Source organism: Oreochromis aureus, linkage group 10, assembly GCF_013358895.1.
Source record: "Oreochromis aureus strain Israel breed Guangdong linkage group 10, ZZ_aureus, whole genome shotgun sequence".
In the NCBI taxonomy this organism is placed as follows: domain Eukaryota; kingdom Metazoa; phylum Chordata; class Actinopteri; order Cichliformes; family Cichlidae; genus Oreochromis; species Oreochromis aureus.
In genome coordinates, this window is record NC_052951.1 from 22,649,902 (window position 1) to 22,672,114 (window position 22,213).

General features: G+C 38.6%; 1 protein-coding gene across 2 annotated transcripts in view; it reads right to left on the reverse strand.

The window, feature by feature from the left end:
- The window catches only part of gabra1 (gamma-aminobutyric acid type A receptor subunit alpha1), a 35,638-nt gene extending 13,848 nt beyond the window's left edge, over nt 1–21,790 (reverse strand). The window contains exons 1-9 of one of the 2 annotated variants that reach the window (XM_031725956.2): nt 21,076–21,149; nt 20,801–20,802; nt 19,768–19,864; nt 14,839–14,951; nt 13,739–13,806; nt 11,849–12,069; nt 9,658–9,740; nt 6,607–6,750; nt 2,526–2,678 (exon numbers count right to left, since the gene is read on the reverse strand). In XM_031725956.2, the coding sequence (XP_031581816.1) occupies nt 2,526–2,678; nt 6,607–6,750; nt 9,658–9,740; nt 11,849–12,069; nt 13,739–13,806; nt 14,839–14,951; nt 19,768–19,847 (862 nt within the window). In that variant the 5' untranslated portion in view covers nt 19,848–19,864; nt 20,801–20,802; nt 21,076–21,149. Of the gene's footprint in view, nt 1–2,525; nt 2,679–6,606; nt 6,751–9,657; nt 9,741–11,848; nt 12,070–13,738; nt 13,807–14,838; nt 14,952–19,767; nt 19,874–20,800; nt 20,803–21,075; nt 21,150–21,348 lie in introns of those variants that run through there. The other variant, XM_031725957.2, reaches the window with a different exon arrangement.
- Between the last annotated feature and the right edge of the window lie 423 nt (nt 21,791–22,213).

Sequence of the window (22,213 nt, forward strand, 5' to 3'; positions counted from 1 at the left end):
TCATCTGCTGATGCATATTAATCATATGAATGGCCATCCTAATGTGCTGGGACACTATGTTGCTCTCTGTCATGCTCATGCTACATACATGTAATCCCATGAAGCACAACCAGTATTGAGGGACACATACACACACACATGCCCTAGATAGTTGATTGAATCTAATCTAGGCCATCCTCATCCCCCCCTAAACACGTGACAAGCACCTCAGGTAGCAAGCTGTGGCATACACATACACACACCCACACATACAAACACACACACACACACACACACATATACACACGAAGAAACTCACAACACACACGAACAGACTCCAAAACATTGCAGGGAGAGTAGAAAAACCTGCTGGAGACTGCAGAGCTGCAAATCTGGTGTCTGTATAATGATTCCGGGAAAGCTCTTTAAGTAGTGGGCCAGGGGAGACACTGACATTCATGAGAAGAAGATGAAGAGAGAAAGAGGGAGTGAAGGAGAATAAAGAAAAAAGAAGAAGAAAGTGTGGAGGGTGAGGTAACTCAAGGACATTCTGCCTGCTGCTGTGCTTTGCTGCTACAGAGCATGCTGCAGACTAGCAAGAGCTTTCCTTGTGGGCTGTATTATGTAAGACCTTAGTGTGACAGACAGATACACTCTACATACACACCATCAGACACACACGAACACACATTCACATAACAAACACACACACGCTCAGGCCAATGTGCACGTGTAGACTCACATTCTCACACGCACTGATGTACACAAGCAGGCACAAACACGCAGTAGCTGTAGTCAAACATTCTAAGCACGTAAATCTAAATTCACACTGAGCTTAAAATTCTACTGCAGTTTGCCACAAGTGATTAACGCTCTTTTTGCCTCAGTAAAAGACAAAACAGAATAGAACAGTATGGATGTACTGAACAGAGACAATAAAATGTCTGGTATATTTCATGTATTTTAAAATATGTTTTTGACATACCCATCTTAGCCTTCAGTTAAAAAGGCCTATAGGGTATTTATCAACCATCTGGCAACCACCGGTCACAAGGGAAAAACGTGTATTCCCTGGCCAGCTGGTGAGTGATTGCGGGAGGTTACTGGCTCATACTGGGTGAAGTCAGTCATAACACTAATGCACTAAAACTCTCCTTTCGATTGCTTTGATTATAACCACCTTCGGTCACCCAGAGTTTGCATGAAAGACACCAACTTGTCTGCAAACATTTGCCACTTGAAAAGGTGTGATACACACTGGAAAACTGGAACATTTTATTTCGGAGTCTTACCACTGCAACCAACACATTTCAAAAGACTTTTGGTTTGTGTAGCATTTTTAAGAGTTTCGCTATTGCTTAGCAAGTAGTTTGCTACTGTTTTGCAGCTGTGTCAGCATCTGCCATGCAAACTGTTATCAAAGCATTCACAAAGAGGCTTTTCAGTGCAGCACTGTATACCTCATGAAGTCTGCTAGCAACTTCCAGCAATAACTCACAACCAGTCTAAGAATACCCATTTTTCCCTCAAAAACCGTGGTTACTAGATGGCCAGTTGTTGTTGTTTATTTATTATTATTAGAGGGGAATTGTGAGAAAATTGCTTGTCATCACTATAAGGTTTCCCGGCAATCCAACACCCCACCCCCCGAAAAAAAGTGTATCACGCAGATGATAAAGAAAAATATAAAAGTAGCTTGCAGCTTGCCTTTTTTTTTTATATTTTTGTTTATGCACAAAAAAATGAGACATTTTAATTTGTGAATTTTAGAGGCTATGGCATTTAAAAAAAACATTGAGTATAGCCAGGCTGACTCCCTCCCCCTCCACTCCATTTATTTCCATTTATATATTTCTAAAATAGTGGAATAGTACTTCATGGAAATATTTTTTACCTAAATCAGAGAATAATAAAACAAAACAAAGCAAAAAATCAAGCCATCATTAAGCAACAACTTTTTAGAAACAACTTAAACTCAATCTTGTGTTATAAATCTGAAAAGTGTTGTTCACACGCTTTTCTGTGCATGTATTGAGGCAAAAATCAAAATGCCAGATGTAGTACTGCAGAATAAAACAATATTATGTTGAGTGTGTTTTTGGACTTGTTTTGTTAATTTGAATAAACAATGCAGATGGCATTACTTTATAATAAAAGCAAAGCATGTCTTAAGCAATATATTATTCATCAAATGAACATGGTTTGAAGATTTCATCAATAGTAAGTATTCTTCATTAAATATGTGTAAATTAAAAAAAAGGTATTGTAAAAAATACAGTTGAAAATAATTTTATATCAGTGTGTCTAAGAGTCATGTGTTGGCTTTAAATAGTTTTTGTTGTATTCTTTTTTATTATTGTTTTTAATATATTAATTATTGTTATTATATATTTAAGCAATTAGCTGATTTGTTGCCTAGCTTTTGTGTGACTACCTAATGTATCATTTGATTATCTTCCAGACTTTTCAAGAGCAGTTTTGAAAACGTCTGACGATGGGCTCTAGCCAAAGATGTTTTGAAGAGAAAAAAGAAAAAAACAACTCACCAAAGACAGTCCTGGCAGGGACAGATTCTCTGTTGAGCCAGAAAGACACTTGGGAGAGGATAACTGTCATGATGCAGGGTAGGTATGTCTGGATCACAAAGTAACCAATTTTCCTCTTCAGGTGGAAGTGGGTTGTCATCACAACATATTCTCCTGTTGTTCACAGACAGAAAGCATTGAACATTTAAAATAATTAAAAAAACTTTACTTATGGACACCAGATTGAAGTACCTAGCCATGGTTTTTATCAACACAGAAAGAGCTTTTATAATGCATTTAGTTCTTTTGATATGGAGCAATGCAATTTGGCATGTCTTTAACACAGAGCCCTAACTGCCATATTCTAAAGTAACATTGTGATGGAAATAGTGTTGGCTTTATGTTCCTTTATGATTTCACAGAAAGCCAAGAGTATTCCCTAAGATATAAGCACAGATTCTTAGACAATTACCTGAGAGGATTGACCTGAAGATGCAGAAATCAATTAAAAACTATCTTGTAGTGTACATAATGATTTAAGTTTTGGGAAAAAGTTAAGGTTTTAGCTGTTAAATTGGGAAAATAACAGTCTGTTTTTGGAATTATTGTGTATGTTTCATGAGTGTTAACACCGCTGCTTTGGTTTACTTCTTAAGGCTGAGACTGACCAGCGGTGGCCAGGCCAATCCCACATAGTGATCTACAAATTAAGCTAGAGACCTGGTTCCCATTTTGTTAGCAAACTAGCTAGTATTGATAAGGTAGAAAATAGTTCTGGTAAAACAAATACACAAACAAAAAACAAACAAATCACTACGAGATCGAAAAGCAATCAGTTTTAATGATAGCAAATTGTTATTTGCTGAGTGAGTTGATGAGCCTGGCAGTACATCTTACTCCCGTCTCTCTGTATCTGTCTACCCTTAGCTTCACCGAGCTAGGTTACATATGTTTCCAGGCAATATTTCCAGCCTGGAAACATCTTTTTATTTTCATTCATTTTGTTTTGTTGCCTGACAAATGTCAAAGCAAGTAAAACTATCTGTTGAATTTCATGAAGAGCATTATTTATACACTGTGGGCATATGTACATGTACAAGCATTAGTTTAGCCACACCTGACCGAACATGGAGTCAAACTTATCTCAATCTCAGCAGATCAACTAATGTCATCTTTACATCAGCTTTTATACATCCAACTAGGAAATCTCATATAGGATGCACCATTTAACTTGTTTCAAGCTGCCTACATCAGCTTTATACTTTGCAACCCAGCTCCACTGGCTATTTTAATCAGTAGTTTTAATCAGTTGATGTCTGCTACCTCTGCTTCCAGTTTTCCACATACAGTGGTGTGAAAAAGCGTTCCTGATTTTCAGTTTTTTTGTATGTTTGTCACATTTAAATGTTTTAGATCTTCAAACTAATTTAAATATTAAACAAAGATAACATAATTAAACACAAAATTCCGTTTTTAAATGATGATTTCATCGATTAAGTTATCCAAACCTACATGGCCCTGTGTGGAAAAAGTGATTGCCCCCCTTCCTACCCCTGTCAGAGCATAGATTAACTATGGTGTATCACATGTTCTGAATTTTTCTTGCAATTTCTCAAAAAGGTTACAAAGCCATTTTTTTAAGCTTTGAGAGCCATTATCCACATATGGCAGAAACGTGGAACAGTGGTGAACTTTGCCAGGAATGGCCAGCCAACCAAAATTACTGCAAGAGTACAGTGAGGACTCAACCAAGAAGTCACAAAAGACCCCAGAAGAACATGCAAAAAACTGCATGGCAGATCTGCATGGCAGAGTTCCAAGACGAAAACCACTGCTGAGCAAAAGGAACATCAGAACATCAGCAGCAGAACAATGATTCAAAACAGCAAGCCAAGCTCTTACTGGCTTAGGAAAAACAAAATGAAGACTTATGAGTGGCCTGGTCAGTCCTGACCTAAATCTGATTGAGATGCTGTGGTATGACCTTAAAAAGGTAGTTCATGCTTGAAAACCCTCCAGTGTGGCTGAATTACACCAAATTTGCAAAGATGCTCCACTGCGCTGTAAAATACTCATAGCCAGTTATTGCAAAAACTTGATTGCAGTTGTTACTGCTAAGGGTAGCCAAAACCAGGAATTGGGTTTAGGGAACAATCACTTTTTCACACAAGGCCATGTAGGTTTTGATTTTTTTCCCCCTTAATAATAAACACCTTTATTTAGAAACTGTATTTTTGTTTACTTGTGTTATCTTTGTCTAATATTTAAATTTATTTGATGATCTGAAACAAACAAGTGTGACAAACATATAAAAAAATAGGAAATCAGGAAGGGGCAAACACTTTTTCACACCACTGTACATGCACATGGAAGGGGAATGGTGGGGAATAGTACTCTCTCTACCTTTTTGCTTTGTGTTCAAGAAAAGAGCCATGGCATAAATAATGGCAGATGGAGAGAATTGTCTTGTTTTGACATAAGTGGTCCTGACTGGAATAAACCTGATTTTACAGTGATTATATAGTCTCTATCACTACTAGACATCAGGCACTAAAAAGGACCATATCTCTAATGCAGTTCATTCTGTATTGACAAAACTATTCAAACTTATTGATAAAGCTATTAAAATTAGAGCGTGGACTCTGCACTTTATTTATTAGCCATTATTTGAAATCTCAATTGCACTTACTAATGTGAATGCCACATGAACACTGGGTGTTTTCACACCTCTGGTTTTTAACTCTGCTTAAATCAGGTTCATTTTCTTCCTTGCTACAACTCATTTGGGCAGGTGGGAGCACAGTTAATGTGCTTGGGTGTGGCCCACAACAACCACATCAAGGTGCTTAAAATGATGTGGTCTAGGTTTGGTAACAAAATAAACTCTTTGCTTGTGGTGTGAACATGATCAGACTTCCAAACCTGCAACATGATACTGTAAATGATGACTATAAAATCTCCTTTTCTGCTCAGTCGTCTGACTTCATAAACATCTTATAGTATAGTACAGAGCAAGATAGTATTTTCATGTTTCTTACAAGTAAATTTGGCATTTTCCTAGAATAGTTTTATCTAGCTCAGATATTTTACATTGTCATGAAAACATATTAACACTGTTGTTGTCTCATGTTAAAGTACATAGCAGTGACTAGAACACAAAGCCCTGTTCCTTTTCTTGTTCCCACTTCAGATACAGGTGAACAATCACAAGGTTAAGTGATGGATTTTTCTTTGTTTGATTTTTTTTTTTTTTTTGTGAAAATAAACCACCAATTGGAAAATGCTCCAAATTACCAAACTCATCAACAAATTTGTACCAGCAAAACAAGTACAAGATTGAAATAGCTCATAGAGTCTGTCTATGTGCTATAAATGCTTTGCTGTATTTTGCCCTTCTGCTTCTGTTCAGTTTTTTTGTTTTTCTTTGTTTTTTTGTGCTTTAGATTTATTGGCATGGTTTGTCATGGTCATACTTTTCACATAAACAGCAGTAGGACTTAAACTGGGCATAAGAATGCATTGATTTTGAGGTTTTCCAGAGACCCAAATAACTAAAACAAAGAAAAAAATAATAATAAGATGGTATTAAATCACTTGGGGGCCTGCTTCCAGTAAAACAAGCAAAGGATGGAGGCCTGGGGTTAAGCATTACTTTTTATTTCCAGCAGCTAACATCACTGCAAACAGGTCACCCATTTTATGCTGCGACTAATTTTTGCCAGTATCAATCAACCAAAATGAGGTGGATGGAAAAAAGATGTGGTGGCCAGTAGGGAAATAAGTATGTGGGACATAGTCTGTCATTTGTGAGGCTCAAAGTGATGCTACTACAGATGCCAATGCATTGATGCAGTTCTCAAAATTTGCAAATTCAGACTGTCTACACCATCCTTTGAGCATGAAGAAATAATTAACAAGAAGACCTCGAGAGGATAACAAAAGGGTCTACATGGCTCTTTATGTATTGATCTTTCCCAGCAAACAAATGCCATGTGAATATTAAAATGTCTAGTAACTGAAGAAAAAATCCCTTAAAACAGATTCATTTATTTTACAACAGACCAATTAATGAAGAGCGGACTACAACCAAAATGACACCTACCTGTGCTGGACTGGACCACACCAGAATCCACACTCTGCCCCATCAGATCATATTGGTTTAATCTGGATCCATCCTCTGCCACCACTACAGACTGGGCAGCCCCTCTAGTCCACACATACACCACCTCAGCTCTAGTGTAGGCATCTGACAAGAAACAAAAGAGTAAGAAGTTATGAATTATTGTCCTCCTGGTGTCTGCCGTCCCTTGCTGCCTTGAACATTATATTTTTGGAGCTGCCAGGGATACCAGGTGGAAAAAAAGATAAATCTGAAGTGATGTCTTGCTCTTAATTCTTCATGTCCTACTTCATCTCATTTTGTATCATCCTGTCTTCTTGTCTGCTATTCTCTCATCTTAGCACCTCAGTGCTGTCTATCATGGCTTGTTTGCTATCCAAGCACATTATCCCCCTTTTTTATCCAGTGAGTTTCCACAGACCTTATAAAATATTTTTTCCAATTATCTTTATTATTATTATTTTTTGTCTATAGCCTATATATATTTTATATCTTCTCACATGTGTTATAATGTGAGTTGATGTTGTGTCACATTATGTCATGACACATCATGTCATCTCTCAATTTATAAGAAAACAAGCAAACAACCTCCCATCAGGACAACATGACCTTAAACCAGACAAGTCAGTCTATTCTTCCCTCCGGCCACCCAACCTGTCAAAGCTGCAGTGTGGCTCCACCACTGCAGAGAAAAGGATGGCTCAACTGCAGACTGCAGCATAAGGAAGAGAGCTCATCACTAAAATATTTAGGGAGTGAGTTCAATTTAAAAGCAGTTAAGGCTTGGTCCTCTCAGTCACGCTGTGCAGCTGTCTGAAAAGTGGCACAGAGACGGTGTTACATTCACTTCTCTATCGGCTTAGTTTTGCCACGTTCATATTTTTTTTTCTTGATATTCTTTATTTGTGTCTCTTTTCTTCTTGTTTTGTTTTTTCAAATGTAATATAGGGTACAGGTAGCTGTTACCAGTGAACAGTTGGCAAGGTACTCTGACAATACTATCTAGAGTACTCCAATAAACACAGGTCTACACTTCGCATGTCTAGCAGGATAAGCAACAAACTCAATTTCAAAAATATTTGGGATGCTGTAAAAAATGTTGATAATAACAAAATGTAGTGATTTGCAAAATCTAATAATTTGAAAATCATTATTCACAATACAATGCCGTAATCATATGTACGATTTTAAGGAAAAACAGGTAATTTTGAATTTCATGACAACAATTTATCTCGAAAAAGTTGGGACAGGGACATGTTTACTATGTTTACCACTGTGTACCATCCAATTATCTTTTAAAAAGTCCATAAGCATCTAAGACCTGAGGAGACCAAGTAACCTTTGGTCTCCAAGATGTTAGCAAAAGATCCTTTAAGTCCAGTAGCGAGGTGAGGACTCCATGGATCGGACTTGTTTGTTCAGCACATCTCACAGATGCTTGATTGGATTAAGATCTGGGGAATTTGGAGGTCAAGTGAACACCTCAAACCCATTGTTGTGCTCATCAAACTATTCCTGAAACATGTTTGCTTTGTGTTAGGGTACAAAAATCCTCCTGAAAGAAGCCACAGTGATCAGGGAATGACCTTTCCATGAAAGGATCTAGATGGTCTGCAGCAATTCTTGGGTAGCTGCGTGTCAAAGTAACATCCACATGGATGTCAGGACCCAAGGTTTCCAGGCAAAACATTGTCCAAAGCATTCCATAGTCCATCTTGGTGCCAGGTGTTCCCCAGGTAAGCAACACACATGCACCAAGTCCACACATCCACATGATGTAAAAGAAAACATGATTCATCAAACCAGCTCCTCTGTTCTTCTTCATTTTTGGTGCTTTCAGTGGTGGACAGGGATCTCTTCAGATTTTATAAATCTTGTGATATTATGTACTAGTCTGCAGCTATGAAGCCCCATATGTAACAAACTGTGATGTATGGTGTGTTCTGACACCCTTCTATTAGAACCAGCATTAACTTTTTCTGCATTTTGAGCTACAGTACCTTGTCTGGTGAACCAGTCCACAAGCGCTAGCCTTCGCTCCCCAAAATCATCAGTGAGCCTTGGCCATTCATTACCCTGTCTTTGATTCACCACTGTTCCTTCATTAGACCACTTTTGATAGATACTGACCATTGGAGACCGGGAACACCCAAAAACAGCTGCAGTTTTGAAGATCCTCTGACCGATTTGTTTAGGCATCAAAATGTGGCCCTTGTCAAACTCACCCAAATCCTTATGCTTGCCCATTTTTCCTGCTCCTAACATGTCAACTTTGAGGACAAAATGTTCACTTGCTCATTACCACATCACACTCACTGACAGGTACTATAATCAGGAGATAATCGTTGTTATTCACTTTACCTATCAATGGTCAGAATTCTATGCCTGTATTTACTATGCAGTTTAGCATGGTCTTGGTGAAATATGTAAGGCCTTTATTTGTATTAATAGACAGCAATTTCTATAAATTTTCCTGACCCAAAGATCACAGACATCCTAGATTTATTTTTGGACTTGCCCCTTGCGCACAGAGATTTCTCCAGATTTTATAAATCTTGTGATATTGTGTACCGTAGATGCTGGGGTATCCATGAAATTGTTCCACAATTTGTAGACAGTTTTGGAGATGGTCAATCTCTGCCTGTCTTTAGTTCTGGGAAATTGTGCCTCTACAACATGCTTTTTTAAATATACCCAGTCACTGTTACTGATCTGTTCTCAATTAACCCAAATAATTTCAAAATGTTCTTTCAGTTATTTGTTTTTAGTACCATTTATTTTTGCCCTATCCCAACTTTTATAACACATGTTGCTTCCATCAACTTTAAAGTGAACTAATATTTTCCATCAAATAGCATACGGTCTCAGTTCAAACACTTAATGTTTTCTAGTTTTTTAAACTGAAGGAAATAGGGCTTTAATGGATTTGCAAATCATTGCATTTTGTTTTAATTTCCACAGGATTACACAGTCTAGCAAGCTTTTTGAAACCTAGCTTGTGTAAGATTATAAGTGACAACAGAGGCTACTTACAGCTGCCAAACTTCAATGGACAAGCATGAGCATCCATAGGGAAGTCCTCTAGATGCATAGGACATTCTGCTCTTACTGTAAGCCTAGAAGATGTTTACAAACACATGGGCAGTGTATTAGAAATAAAACAGTGTATAGAGGAAAACAGAGCATGTGGCAAAGCCAGCAGAAAAATAATGAAAGTGTGATGACAGTAGAATTAAGGCAGAATGACAATTCATTACAGTTAGGCACAAGAAACATGTGGTATACTATTCTTCTTTCCAGTCTGTTGGGACCAGCGCCTGTTGAACGAAGCTGTACTACTTTTCCCCAAACCAACAGAACTGCTCCAGTTCCCTGAGCTGTGAGTTTCTATTTCCTGACAGCCTGGTGAAAAACAGCATGTCAGGCCACCCGTGACACACTAATCTCCCATCTATCCCTCATCTCACTCATCTGTGACAGCAATATGGGCTCCGCCTATCACCCCTCCCTCTGCTAGTAAACATGTTGAAACAAATGCTTTATGATCCTTGCTTTAGACATCTCACATTAGCATCAGTCTGTTTTGTGCATCGAGGTTTGCACTGTCATAAATGTTTTTTTTTTTAACCAACTCTGGGGAAGGATACCGAGGTGTCACACCTTATCAACTCGATGGTTCATGCGGTATCTCCAAAGTAATAAATCATAATATGGTTAAAAAGTAAATAAATAAATAAAAATGTATTTTCCTGACGAATGCTATTGCAGTTACAATGACATTAACATCTGTGCTGGAAATTTATGGTGCCTTACCGTAATACAGACATTAAAATGCAAGCATTGAAACACTTCATCAATGTAACAGAACATAGAAATAAAAATATAGTTGTATGGTAAATCATATTTGTGTAAAAGGAGCCAAAACAAGTATATTCCTTATATTAAATGGGGTAGAAGCAGTGCACATAAAACATTAACTCAGATAACACTGTTGACAGCTCTTTCCTGAACACAGTGACTTGTAACATGAAGCCTTTTTTTCCCAGTATTTTATACCTGTTAACACATTCTAATGCCAAACACCAAGACCTGACCTATAGCAAGTATTGCATTTGCAAGTTTAGCTAAAGCTTGACAAAATCCAATGATGACCACCAAATCCATTAAAACTACATGAACAAAGACAACCCTGGATGACATTATCTTTCATTATTATGACCATGGCATTTAAAATTTATTATGAATCAATTAAATATAAATTTTTACTTATTAATACACCAAATGTGTCTTGACAAAAAAAAAAATTAAATAAATAACGGGCTGTTGTGTCTGAGTCGTGTGCTATAAAAGGTTTCTAGCTGGACACAGAAATTACAAAACCTTATTACTGGTTTATGGTGCCTTGTCACTGGGGCAGTACCGTTTGATGTGCTGCTGTTGTGTCCTTGACAGGGGGTAATTATTTGTGGTTTGCATTTTATAGAGCTCAGTCTTAAACCTCTGGTGACAATTTTATACAGTAATGTAAAAAGTACAGAAATGGATCTTCTAAAAAAAACTGTAAAATAAGGGAGCATCCATTATTTTACACTGTGCATTTTTATTATCATTTATTCATACACTTGGAAATGCTTTCCTAGTCTTACTTATGAATTACAATGTGCTTATAACACACATGTCTTTAGAATGTGGAAAAAAAAACAGAGCACTGTGCCTTTAGTGAGAGCTCTCCAGTACCTTTTTTACTGCTTGGGAACAAATTTGTCTCTTTTTGACCCTCAAAAAGATACACATACTTACTTTGAGGTCCAGTTATTAGTACTAAGGGATATATCTGTGTGGCTTGCAGCTGTAGGGACTGACATGGACTTTTACTGTCCTCATCAAACTATGTCAGACTTTTTTTTTTTTTTTTAGATTTATTAATACATGGTCTTGGGAAGGACTGACACAACTAGAACAGGGAGTTCAGAACTAGAAGCGAAACTCTAGGCTAAGTAATTTCACATCATTCCTCACAATTTCTCCACATCAGTATTCCATAACTGAATTCTTCTTTTTCATTTTAGACCATTAAGATCTACTGTTCCTTTAGACCCAATACCTCGTCAAATGATACATGTAATGAAATAATACCAATCTCGCTTTTCAGTCAATCTCAAAACATTATCTAGTTCCTTTTAAAATCTTTATTGCACCAGTGCAGTAGAATACATTGGCCTACCTCATGGTATAAAGTAGTGTGCCTTCCTCTGTAATTCGCAGAAGCTTGTTTGGCATGGTCATGTTGTGTGCCACTGACTTTTTGCCATTGTGGAAGAAAGTATCGGGGGTCCAGATCTTGCTGGCCATCAGGTTGTTGAGACGTAGCACGGCCATGGGGCCTTTGAACTTTAATCTTTCATCCTTCCAGCTTTGTCTGAAGAACACATCAATTGTGTACTCCTACAAGAAGCAGGTGAGGCACAGACAAAAAAAAAAAAAACACAAGTCAACAAAAAGTCATGCTCCACCACCTTGTAGCAGTTTTCTTTGTACTTTTACCTTCGGCTGGCTTGAGGAAGATGCTGAGTAATCTAACCTCATTTTTCCCCTGTTGCCATGTTCTCACTTTTCTTCTCGCTCTTTTTTTTCTTCTTTTTGCTTCATGTCACTTTGACTTTCTTATGGTTGGCCTATTTTCCCTGCTGGTAACTGTCTTTTTACGTTAACGGTTTTGCCGAACATATAAAGAATCTAGTGGATGGAAGAACAAGGTTTCCTGGCTGGTGAGTGTATTCTTTTTTTAAAGAACGCCTCCTTTGTACAGTAACTTTGCTGTGTTTCAAACAGTAATATGTGGCTTTGCCTTTCCATTTTCTTATTTTATGCTATTTACATAATTATTGTCTGGTCAGTTTAATGTGCCCTATGCAAATACAGGATCATTAATTATCTGGCCATTTGGTTTTGCATTGTCAGGTAAGTGCCAAAAATGATCATTGTTAGCATTTATCTTTGGGGGGACTTCTTTGCTCAGTAATCTAAATTACACCGGACACAAAAAGGAAGCACTGGACACAAAATTAGGAGGACATTTCATTTTCAAGCCAGCTAATGACTAGCTGAGAGCAGATTTTAATGGTTCCACATGACCGCCCGGCAGAGTAAAGGGAGCCAGTAAAAATTACAGAACAGCGTGGGTTTTTTTTTTGTTCTCCCCCTCCCTTTGCCTCTCAGTTCTCGTAAGATAATTAGTATGAAGTGAAACAGAGCTTCAAGGTAATAAAGCAGGATAGGGAAAGGCTAGAGATGGAGAAAATGTTCCTCAGCTCTTCCTTCTGGCTTTAACAGAAGCAAAATAGTTTTGGCCTGTATGTCAACCAGTGCAATTAACTGAGATTATATCAAACAGAGCAGACACAATTCACGTGCTTATAACAGGAGTGGGGTTTTTTTCAGGGCTGGGTAGTGAGTCGTTTAAATGAGATTAATTGGTTTCTGGTGAACAGAGTAAAGATCACTTGTGTTGGAACAACTCACATTTTGTGTGTGTGTGTGTGTTTTTTCAGGTTGAATGTTAAATAAGACAAAAAAAATAAAAGTGGTTATTAATATTTGTTTGCATTTTGTAGCTTCTTGTAATTTCAGATGGGTTCAAATAACTTGACCTTTCAAACTGCAGAAAAACACAATAAAGTATGACTTGTTTTTAAATCAGGTTAAACTTTAAGCTTGTCATAATCAATCACTCATAATCACAATTTTGCTAGTTATTGTATTGATTTATTCTTAATTATACTTTAGTTCATGAGAATGTTCCAAAATAATGCAAGTAATTTTAGTGTCTATCCTTCAAACTTGTACAAGAAGGATATTTTAGGCTTTTTTTGTAGTATACACTGGTACCACAGCATTTTTGTAGCATGAGCTTGCAAACCATAAACCAGAAAATTTATTTTGCAGGTGACAGTTTTATTAACACATCATAAGTTAATAGAATGAATCTACAAATCAATAGATATTTCACAGTTTAAAGACCACTGTGTCCAGAAAGGCTATAAGGCAGGGCTAAAGATGGAGGGGAGGAATACCAGAAAACTAATGACATTTATAGAGGCGAAAAGAGTCTTACCATGTCATGGTCCGAAACTGGCCCAATACTAGTCACGAAAATGTCAGTCTTGACTTCAGTTACACGCTCTGTTGAAGCAGGAAATTGCTGAGTGAGTGACTATCAGTGGCATTCATTAGCTTCTAACTACCTGTTAATACAAGACCACCTGGCTATAGCCTCTGAAGCACTAAATCTATTCAGAAACATTTTTAGCACTTAGACAAGCACACAAGAAACAAACAAAAAAACAAAACATTTAAAAAAAATGTCCACTTTGGATGTCAATAACCATTTCTATTGTTATTGGTTTCAGTGTCAGCTCCATTACCCGGACAGAGGTTTAATCTCTTAATAAATTTGTGCATTGCTGCATTGTTGGAAATGTGCCATTCTAGTCCCATAATGCTGATAGCCAAAATGGGACCACTGGGGATTCTTTTGGAATGGGCTGCAGAGAGCATGTGTGCGTGTGTGTGCGTGTGTGCGTGCGTGCGTGCGTGCGTGCGTGTGTGTGTGTGTGTGTGTGTGTGTGTGTGTGTGTGTGTGTGTGTGTGCGTGCGTGCGTGTGTGTGTGTGTGTGTGTGTGTGTGCGCGCAAGGTTTAGTTTTTTGTGATTGTGAAACTGAAATGTGGCAGCATGATTTATGAATGATACCCATCATAATCCATAATTTCTTCCCCTTGGCTGCTGAACTTCCAGCAGGCGTTGTTTTATTCGCCTGTCTGTTTGATGCCTGCTGCATCATACTGTGCAATCCTCAGTGTCCTTCACACACTAATTCTCACATCATCACTCCCTCCTTTCCCTTTTACTCTCTGTTTTTCTTTCTTTATCTAGTTTGCACCTTTTCATTTCCTGGATTTGTCCTTGAATTCCTGCCATTTTGCTTCCGTCTTTTGTCAATGGATAGTTGACAATAGAAGGAACAAACACGCACAAAAGCAGGATAGAAGGGCCAGGTCTCAGATTCTTTTACCTTTTAAAGTCTGACACTTACTGCAAGCTCACCTCCGTAACATTTAAACATTTGGATATTATTCTATTGCAAGTTAAAAAAAAAGACAAACAGCAGCCATTATGTGGGACAAAATATATGCAATGACTTGGGTTTACTGACCTCCTAGTCCAGGCCTGAGGCGATTGTCATAGCCATCCAGAAGGCTGTCTAAGATCTTTGTGAAGACTGTAGTGTTATCTTTCTGTTGATCTGTCATGCCGTTCTGCCCAGAGCTGGGAACGCAAAGAATAAGATTTAAAGTCACAGCTAGAATCCAAAACCACAGTCAGAACTATCAACTGTGTGAGAACAAACTGTATTATAAATCAAAGGGGGAAGAAGGACGGTTTCAGCTTTGTAGTTAATGCACATGGGTAGCGTAAATGCAGCGTGAATCACATTGTGATAACACAAAGAAAACTCAGCCAAATCCTATATGACACTGACAAATTTAGCTGCTAAATTAGAATTCAGTGTGTGAGCGCGAGTATGAGGTTTCAGATCATATTGATATGAAATAAATAAGCAAGTGATTGTTCAGAGGTGAACTGGAAACGAACGTATCCCATGAGGCCAAGTTTTTCTCTACTATTAGCACATTCTCACTTCCAAGTCATCACTGACGCTTGGTCAGAACCACTTGGCGTAACATGTTCAGACACTATAGCATTACATTCCAAAGCACAGATTACATTTTTGCTAGATGACAAAGTATAGCAACTGAAAAAACTGTCTGGATAAAATAGAACTTGGGCTAGTGGATAGCATTGAAGAGTCCTGTTATTCAGTCTGAATGCAGGAGTTCCAGTTTCTTTGACTTTAGTTTTGAAAAGTAGAATGGGAGGCAGAGCCTTCAGTTTTAAGATTAGGCTTAAAACTTTATTTTGGCTCACATGACCCTGAGACCTCCTTTGGTTACACTGCAATAGGTTTAGGCTGCTGGGGGATTCCCATGATGCACTGAGTGTTTCTTCTTCAGTCACCTTTTTCACTCATGTGTTTATACACCACTCTGCATTTAATTATTAGTTATTATTAATCTCTGGATCCTTTCACAGCATGTCTCTCTCTTGTCTTCATCTCCTCACCCCTAACTGGTCGGGGCAGATGGCTCCCTATGAGCCTGGTTCTGCTGCAGGTTTTTTGCTGTTAAAAGGGAGTTTTTCCTTCCCACATCCGCCAAAGTGCTTGCTCATAGGGGCTTATATGACAGTTGTCGTTTTCTGTTTTTCTTGCATTATTGTAGGGTTTATATCTTACAATATAAAGCACCTTGAAGCAAGTGTTGTTTGATTTGGCCCTATAGAAATAAAATTGAATTGAATTGATTTCAACTAAACATCAGTTTTGACTTATTAGTCTCAGTCACTATATGGTTAGGTTTAGGAATAGAACAACTTTACATGTTAGCCACCTCTCTGCCATTGTCTCATCCCATAACAGTGATGGCACAGCAGGGCGCATTTGGCTATAGTTTTACAGACCACCATGCACAATGACAAATGGCTCAAGGGGTATCCAGTGTGTTAAAATGCTACGCCAAGGGGGGTCCATCCCAAACGTCAGTATGTGTTGACTTGATAGTGAGACCAATTTGGCACTGGATTTATTTATTTATTATTAGTGGGGCGTGTGGGCTGCATAGCATATACCGTATGTGTATGTGCACACACAGCCTTTAGGTACACTCAGCAGAGAAAATAGAGAGTGAAATACAGAGTAGACATAGAGAAACCATAATACATTATTGATGCCTTAATATGGTCTTTTAGATCACAAAGGCCTTGCTGAATGTGCTCTTTGAACAACATGAAACAAAATGCTTAGAGCAATGCCGAAAACACTCACAATCAGTAATTGTTAGAGGAGGGTTTGCATCTCCACACATAAATATTTCAATGCACTCATAATCTGGGATACAGCCCCTAATTACAATGCGTAGCACAAGGACTGCAGTGAAAGAGCACGTGTGTCTATGAAGGAATGCATGCATGTACCATCTGCACCCACAAGCTTCCATATATGATAGCACAATGATTATCTTCAACAGCATATTTTATGCTGCTATCATCTTCTCCTCCTTTGCTGTGCCAAAAGGATTTGGTTTGATTGCATGCGAAATAAACAGCAAGTGTTTGGAAACAAGTTCTGCTAGCTGAACAGCTCCAAGGAGAGAGAGAGGTCATCGAGATTAGTTTGCGGGGACCTGCAAAATGTTGGAGGGAAAACTAGGAGGGATAGCGGGTGGGAGAGTGACGCCTATTAAGAATGGGAGTTAAAGCTTTAATGTATAGTCTAAAAAGACAAAAAACAAGTGAATAGAGACCTGAAAGCCTTGGAAAGGTGAAGATACAGTTTAGACTGCCACAACCACATAGATACATAGCTCTCAATAAAAGCTATAGGTCTGAGGCAGAGCCTGCAGATTTCAACATGAGGTGCTAAGCACTTCTTTCTAAATAAGGATGCACCATCCACATCTGCATGGGTTTTTAAGAGATGGTTAATCTAACTCTGCCTCCAGTTTCCCTTAATTCACAAATGTCCACTTTTCTCTGAAAATTGATAAATAAATTTACAAAAGCATTCAAACTTTAGCGACTGATGAGCAATTTTGTCACCCATAAGCACAGTCGGTAACTGCTTTGAAGATCTGTAATTCAAAATAATACTTTTTTTTCTTTTTTGTTCTGGTCTGAGGAGCCAATTATGTATAAAAACAGACAGCACAAACCGCATCCATGGCACATCAGCTAAGACTATAATAAATCACAGTCTACTCTGCCTTAGTTTTGTGTATTTCCCATTTTCACAGTATTTATCTGGTATTTTTCAGATTTGCCAAACTAGAGTAAGACACCCCAAAATATAGCCTTCATCTTATAATCTCCACCAATATAGAATACAAGCCAAGCTCCTTTACGGTCAACAGGTATTTAACAGGATGCAATGAAAATGTTCATAATTGGCAAAATTAATTGGAAAAATTCACTGTCAATCTATCTATAAATCATTTTTCACATTTCTTGAATGACATTTATTTTATCTTAACTTGACAAACTGTGATCTTCATTAGAGACAGATATTTTGTAAGCTATATGTGGGAAATATTTGAGTGTAGAGGTTAGAGTTGTATGTCAAGGACAAGAAAAGAAAACAGAAAAAAGGTGATGTGGAAGAATACACATGTTTATCAGCCAGGGGCTACTTCCTACTGAAACATTGTACACCATCCCCATCTACAGGTCATCTGAACAGCAACAATGCTGCTCACACACTCTCTGCCAGTGTCTCTCTTTCTCTGTTAACCTGTATCTCTCTCTCTCTTTCTCTTTCTCCCTCCTTCGCTCTCTCTATATCTGTCTATCTTGTCAGCCGGATATCTAATTATAAGGCAATTTCTTTCGTTGGCAACATGCTGTAGCAGAGTTCTAGGTCTTCCTGATTACCGTGTCTTGTTGAAATCCCCCAAGGTGTGTATATGTGTGTGTGTGTGTGTGTGTGTGTGTGTGTGTGTGTGTGTGTGTGTGTGTGTCCGTCTCTGTGTGTTTGTGTTCGTGATTTTGTATTTGACTTCAAAAAGGGGACTGGATTATACAGTAAATCTTTGTGTGATAATTGCTTTGCAGTTTGCGTTGACAGTTCCTCAGTAAGGTAATGAGTATTTTTAGATTTTCTCTAATGTACAACATATCAAACCCCATGAATCAGACCCTCTATTTGCAAGTCAGTTAGTCAGTGACTTAAAAATACAGAGATACTGCAATTCATCAAATATTTAAAATGGGAAACATTTTATATGTCTTCTGCATGTTCTCAAGGCATGTAAGCTGAGACACAAACTGCATGCTCCATGTGTGTTTTTGTGACATAGAAAAAGCACTCTGGACCATCAAGTCATCTCCAGTGAAGTTAACTGCCTTCCTGGATTATTCAGCTGTGAGGCAGATCCAATCCCTTTAGTTTCTCCAATATTGTACACATGATTTAAAAAGGGGTTAAAGTTCCAATGGTCTTATTTTATATATTACTTGTCCTTTTTGAACGGTTTAATTTGTGTTCTTGAATCCTTAACCATATGCTTGTATGCTTTCCTGCTTTTGAATCGTATTGGAATTAATGCATGGCAGTGTTTCTTTTTTTATTGTGTCATGTCTTTTCAACTTTGCTCTCCCTCTCTGTCCTTGCTGGTTTGCATCAGGTTTAGCTGACGTCCAACACTTCAGTGTTGACACTGAGAAGAAGTGTGTGTAACTCAACCCCCGCTGTCCCTGCAGCCACCATCAAAAAACACATGTGCAATAACCCCTGCCAAATGTCTCTGTGCAACACACACCATCTACTGTACACAACCCAGGACTGAAATCTAGGAATGTAAATGTGTCCTGCATGGCTAGTGAACCAAAAAAAGTGTAACACTGTGATAAAGCCGATAGAGGCTATTTTGGCTTTCATCTTCCCCCCACTATGCGCCACTTAATATTACCACTATGCAATTAAAAGCATGGAGGTGTCCTGTGAGGATGCCCCAGTTACAACCACAGTGAATATGCTTTGATATAGAGGAGCCCAATACACCAAGCAATAGGTAGGAAGACAGACTATCAGCATTTCAGGTGAACAGAACTAGTTACCTCCATGTTTAGCTGATTCACTGGCATATTTACAGTACAAGCCTGTTGACCATTTTGTAAGCAATGACACCAGCTTTAAAAGGTACTTCTGCTTTTTCATAGAAGTGCCCACATTTATTTTTTTATTTTTGCCTGATGCAGTCTGATGTTCAAATCATGATGTGCAATTAGAGTTCCAATAATAGCATGATCGTATGGGCTGTATCTATGCCTACAAGAATGACCACCCTCAACATTGTTTTTTTTTTTCCTCTAACACTGTGCAAGCCTTCAAAACCAAAACATGTTAACAGTGTGAAGACATAAATATGAATCTGTGAGGCATCTTATGCAGATTTATGACTTTAATGATTTGTCCAGTGAATCCAATAGAAATACAGGATATGTGCAATCACAAGTTCAAGTTTATTCTTACCTTTTCCCAAACAGTACGCTGTTGGTAAAAAGCAAGCAAGCCCACAGATACAGAAAGAGCGTCCGGCTGTGTCCACACATGGTTGCAATATGAGGACCTTTCACTGCTGGGGTTCAAAGAGAGAGAGCGAGAGAGAAAAAGAGAGAGAGAGAGAGAATGGACATCATTATCAAGCCATATGAGCCAGTGGCACACCGTCATTCCTAATATTTCAGTGTCAGCAAATAAGATGTGGTAAAACACCAGCAAACATGATTATGGACCAGGATGCTTTATGTGAGGTTTTTTTGGTCCTGACTCTCAACATCACTAACAGATTCACTGACAGCACATGAATCAAAAACCAAATAGCCAAGCCACATGCACTGATGTACTGGGCCATTACATCCAACATTACATCAAAGATTTGACATCAAATTTTGCATTACATGTCACGATGACAGAGCCACATTCTACACCCAAGCCACGAGAGAGATAAGAACTAATCAGCGTTTTGATGACCAAAAAGGCATACAGTGTAAACACATTTCTCATAATTGATGCTTAATCCATATGCATAGGATATGGCTGCATCTGTAGCGCATAATAATTAAGCAGAAATAACAAGGAAACACATCACTGACCACATAACACCCCCCGTGAGCTTGTAGCACCTGTACACAGCCTCCTCTAATACCCTATAATTTGAAACTGCGTTACCGCAGTATTAAACCAAATCGCCCTTAAATACCAATATTTGCATCTTCTCTATTCATTTAGCTGTGGCAGCCGTGTCATAAAGTGTGCAGACGATAGAATGGGTTATTGTGCATGTAGATCACAATGCCCCAAATCACAATCCATTACTGAAAGCATATTCAGTGTGTCCACGAGAGGGCCAGTTAAGTTATTTAAAAAAGCGCTAAAATTTCACAAACGACCATAAAATGGTGCCAAAGAACCACAGCCCAGATAGAAGACAATACCCCTGATACTTGGTTGTGGTGTGCCAAGATGCACAGTGAGCGGGATGCACAGTGAGATGAACATGCACTGCTCTGTTAAAATGAAATGAAATGAAAATAAATCCCGAGGCTGACAAGGACTTGATAAGCGAGGATACTACAGATTAACGAACGGAGGAGAAAATCCCGCATAGGCACACTTTCTAAGTTATTCAGAGGAAATGTCACCCTGTCCCCAACAACATATGAATACATATTTGACACGGACAGACATTTGGCATGCAACTGGCATCGTTGCATGGATGGTCTAAATACATGCATGACGATCCGATTCGTGCGTGGCAGAGTAATTAAGCAAATGTACGTTGATGCTATTTTATTCGGAGCGCTGTCCGTGGTGATGAAACCAAGCTGCCTCCCTTCAAAACATCAAGCAGCTCGTGTTCTCCACAGAAATCATTTTTAAAAATCGCCTAAATCGCTTCTAATTTCGACGGCAAACTGCCCCTTTCTCCCCAATAAAACTCGTCTTCGGTTATAGCGGTGTCCAGCAACAAACCATCCCTTTCTGAATCCGACTGTTCTCTCGCGCTCTTGCCTGACAGAAAGGCGAGAAAAAAACGAAGAAATCACTTACAGCAGATGAGTCGGGGTATATTCGTTGCCCGCTGCCTATATCCTCAAACTTTTACGAATAGCTTTTCTAGCCGGACTGAATGAGAAAAAATCCTCTGTGATCTCAGATCTGACGAATTTTAGCTTGAGGCTGGAGAAGCGGCTGCTGACGATATGCGCAGGTCTCTCTCACTGTTCATTGGTGGTGCCGTAGTGAGTTCAACTCTCAGTCTGTCAGCAGCAAAGAAAAAAAAAGAAAAAAAGGGAGAAATCTTCTGCTAAACTACCAAATCTGGTCTGTGTACCGACATCCCTGTCCAAATTATTGCTGTTCACCGACCGTATCTGTAAATAAAGCGCACAGCAAACAGACTATGTCCAAGCGCAGACTATTTAATTTTAGAATAGGCTGTGCAGACCTAATATAAAGACAAGCCCGCCCATTTTATATGCAGCACAATTTAACTTCCACTGCTGTCGCCCTAATCTCTTTTCACTGGCTGCTAAATAAAAATCCTCTTACATTTTTTTGATTGGAATTCCTTGTTATATTTTCACCATCTCGCTCTCCCTCTCTCCCTGACTCCTACGTGATGATTTCCAAAGAGATTATATTGACATTCATCAAAAAGACCGTCTCACGACCTGAAACAGCTAGGACATCGTATGGACAAGAGTTACGGCCATAAAACGGACAGTGAGTTCTCGCAATGAAGAGAAAAAAATGAATTAAAACAAAACGATGCTATGGCACAGATTCGCGCGCACCAGCGGGGAAAAAAGACACATCCACAATGTTAAGAAAATCGTGTTCCCTCACCAGCTTGCACTGATGACACGAGCTTCTCTCTCTGCAATAAAAAAAAATCCTCCTCGAATCACTCGCC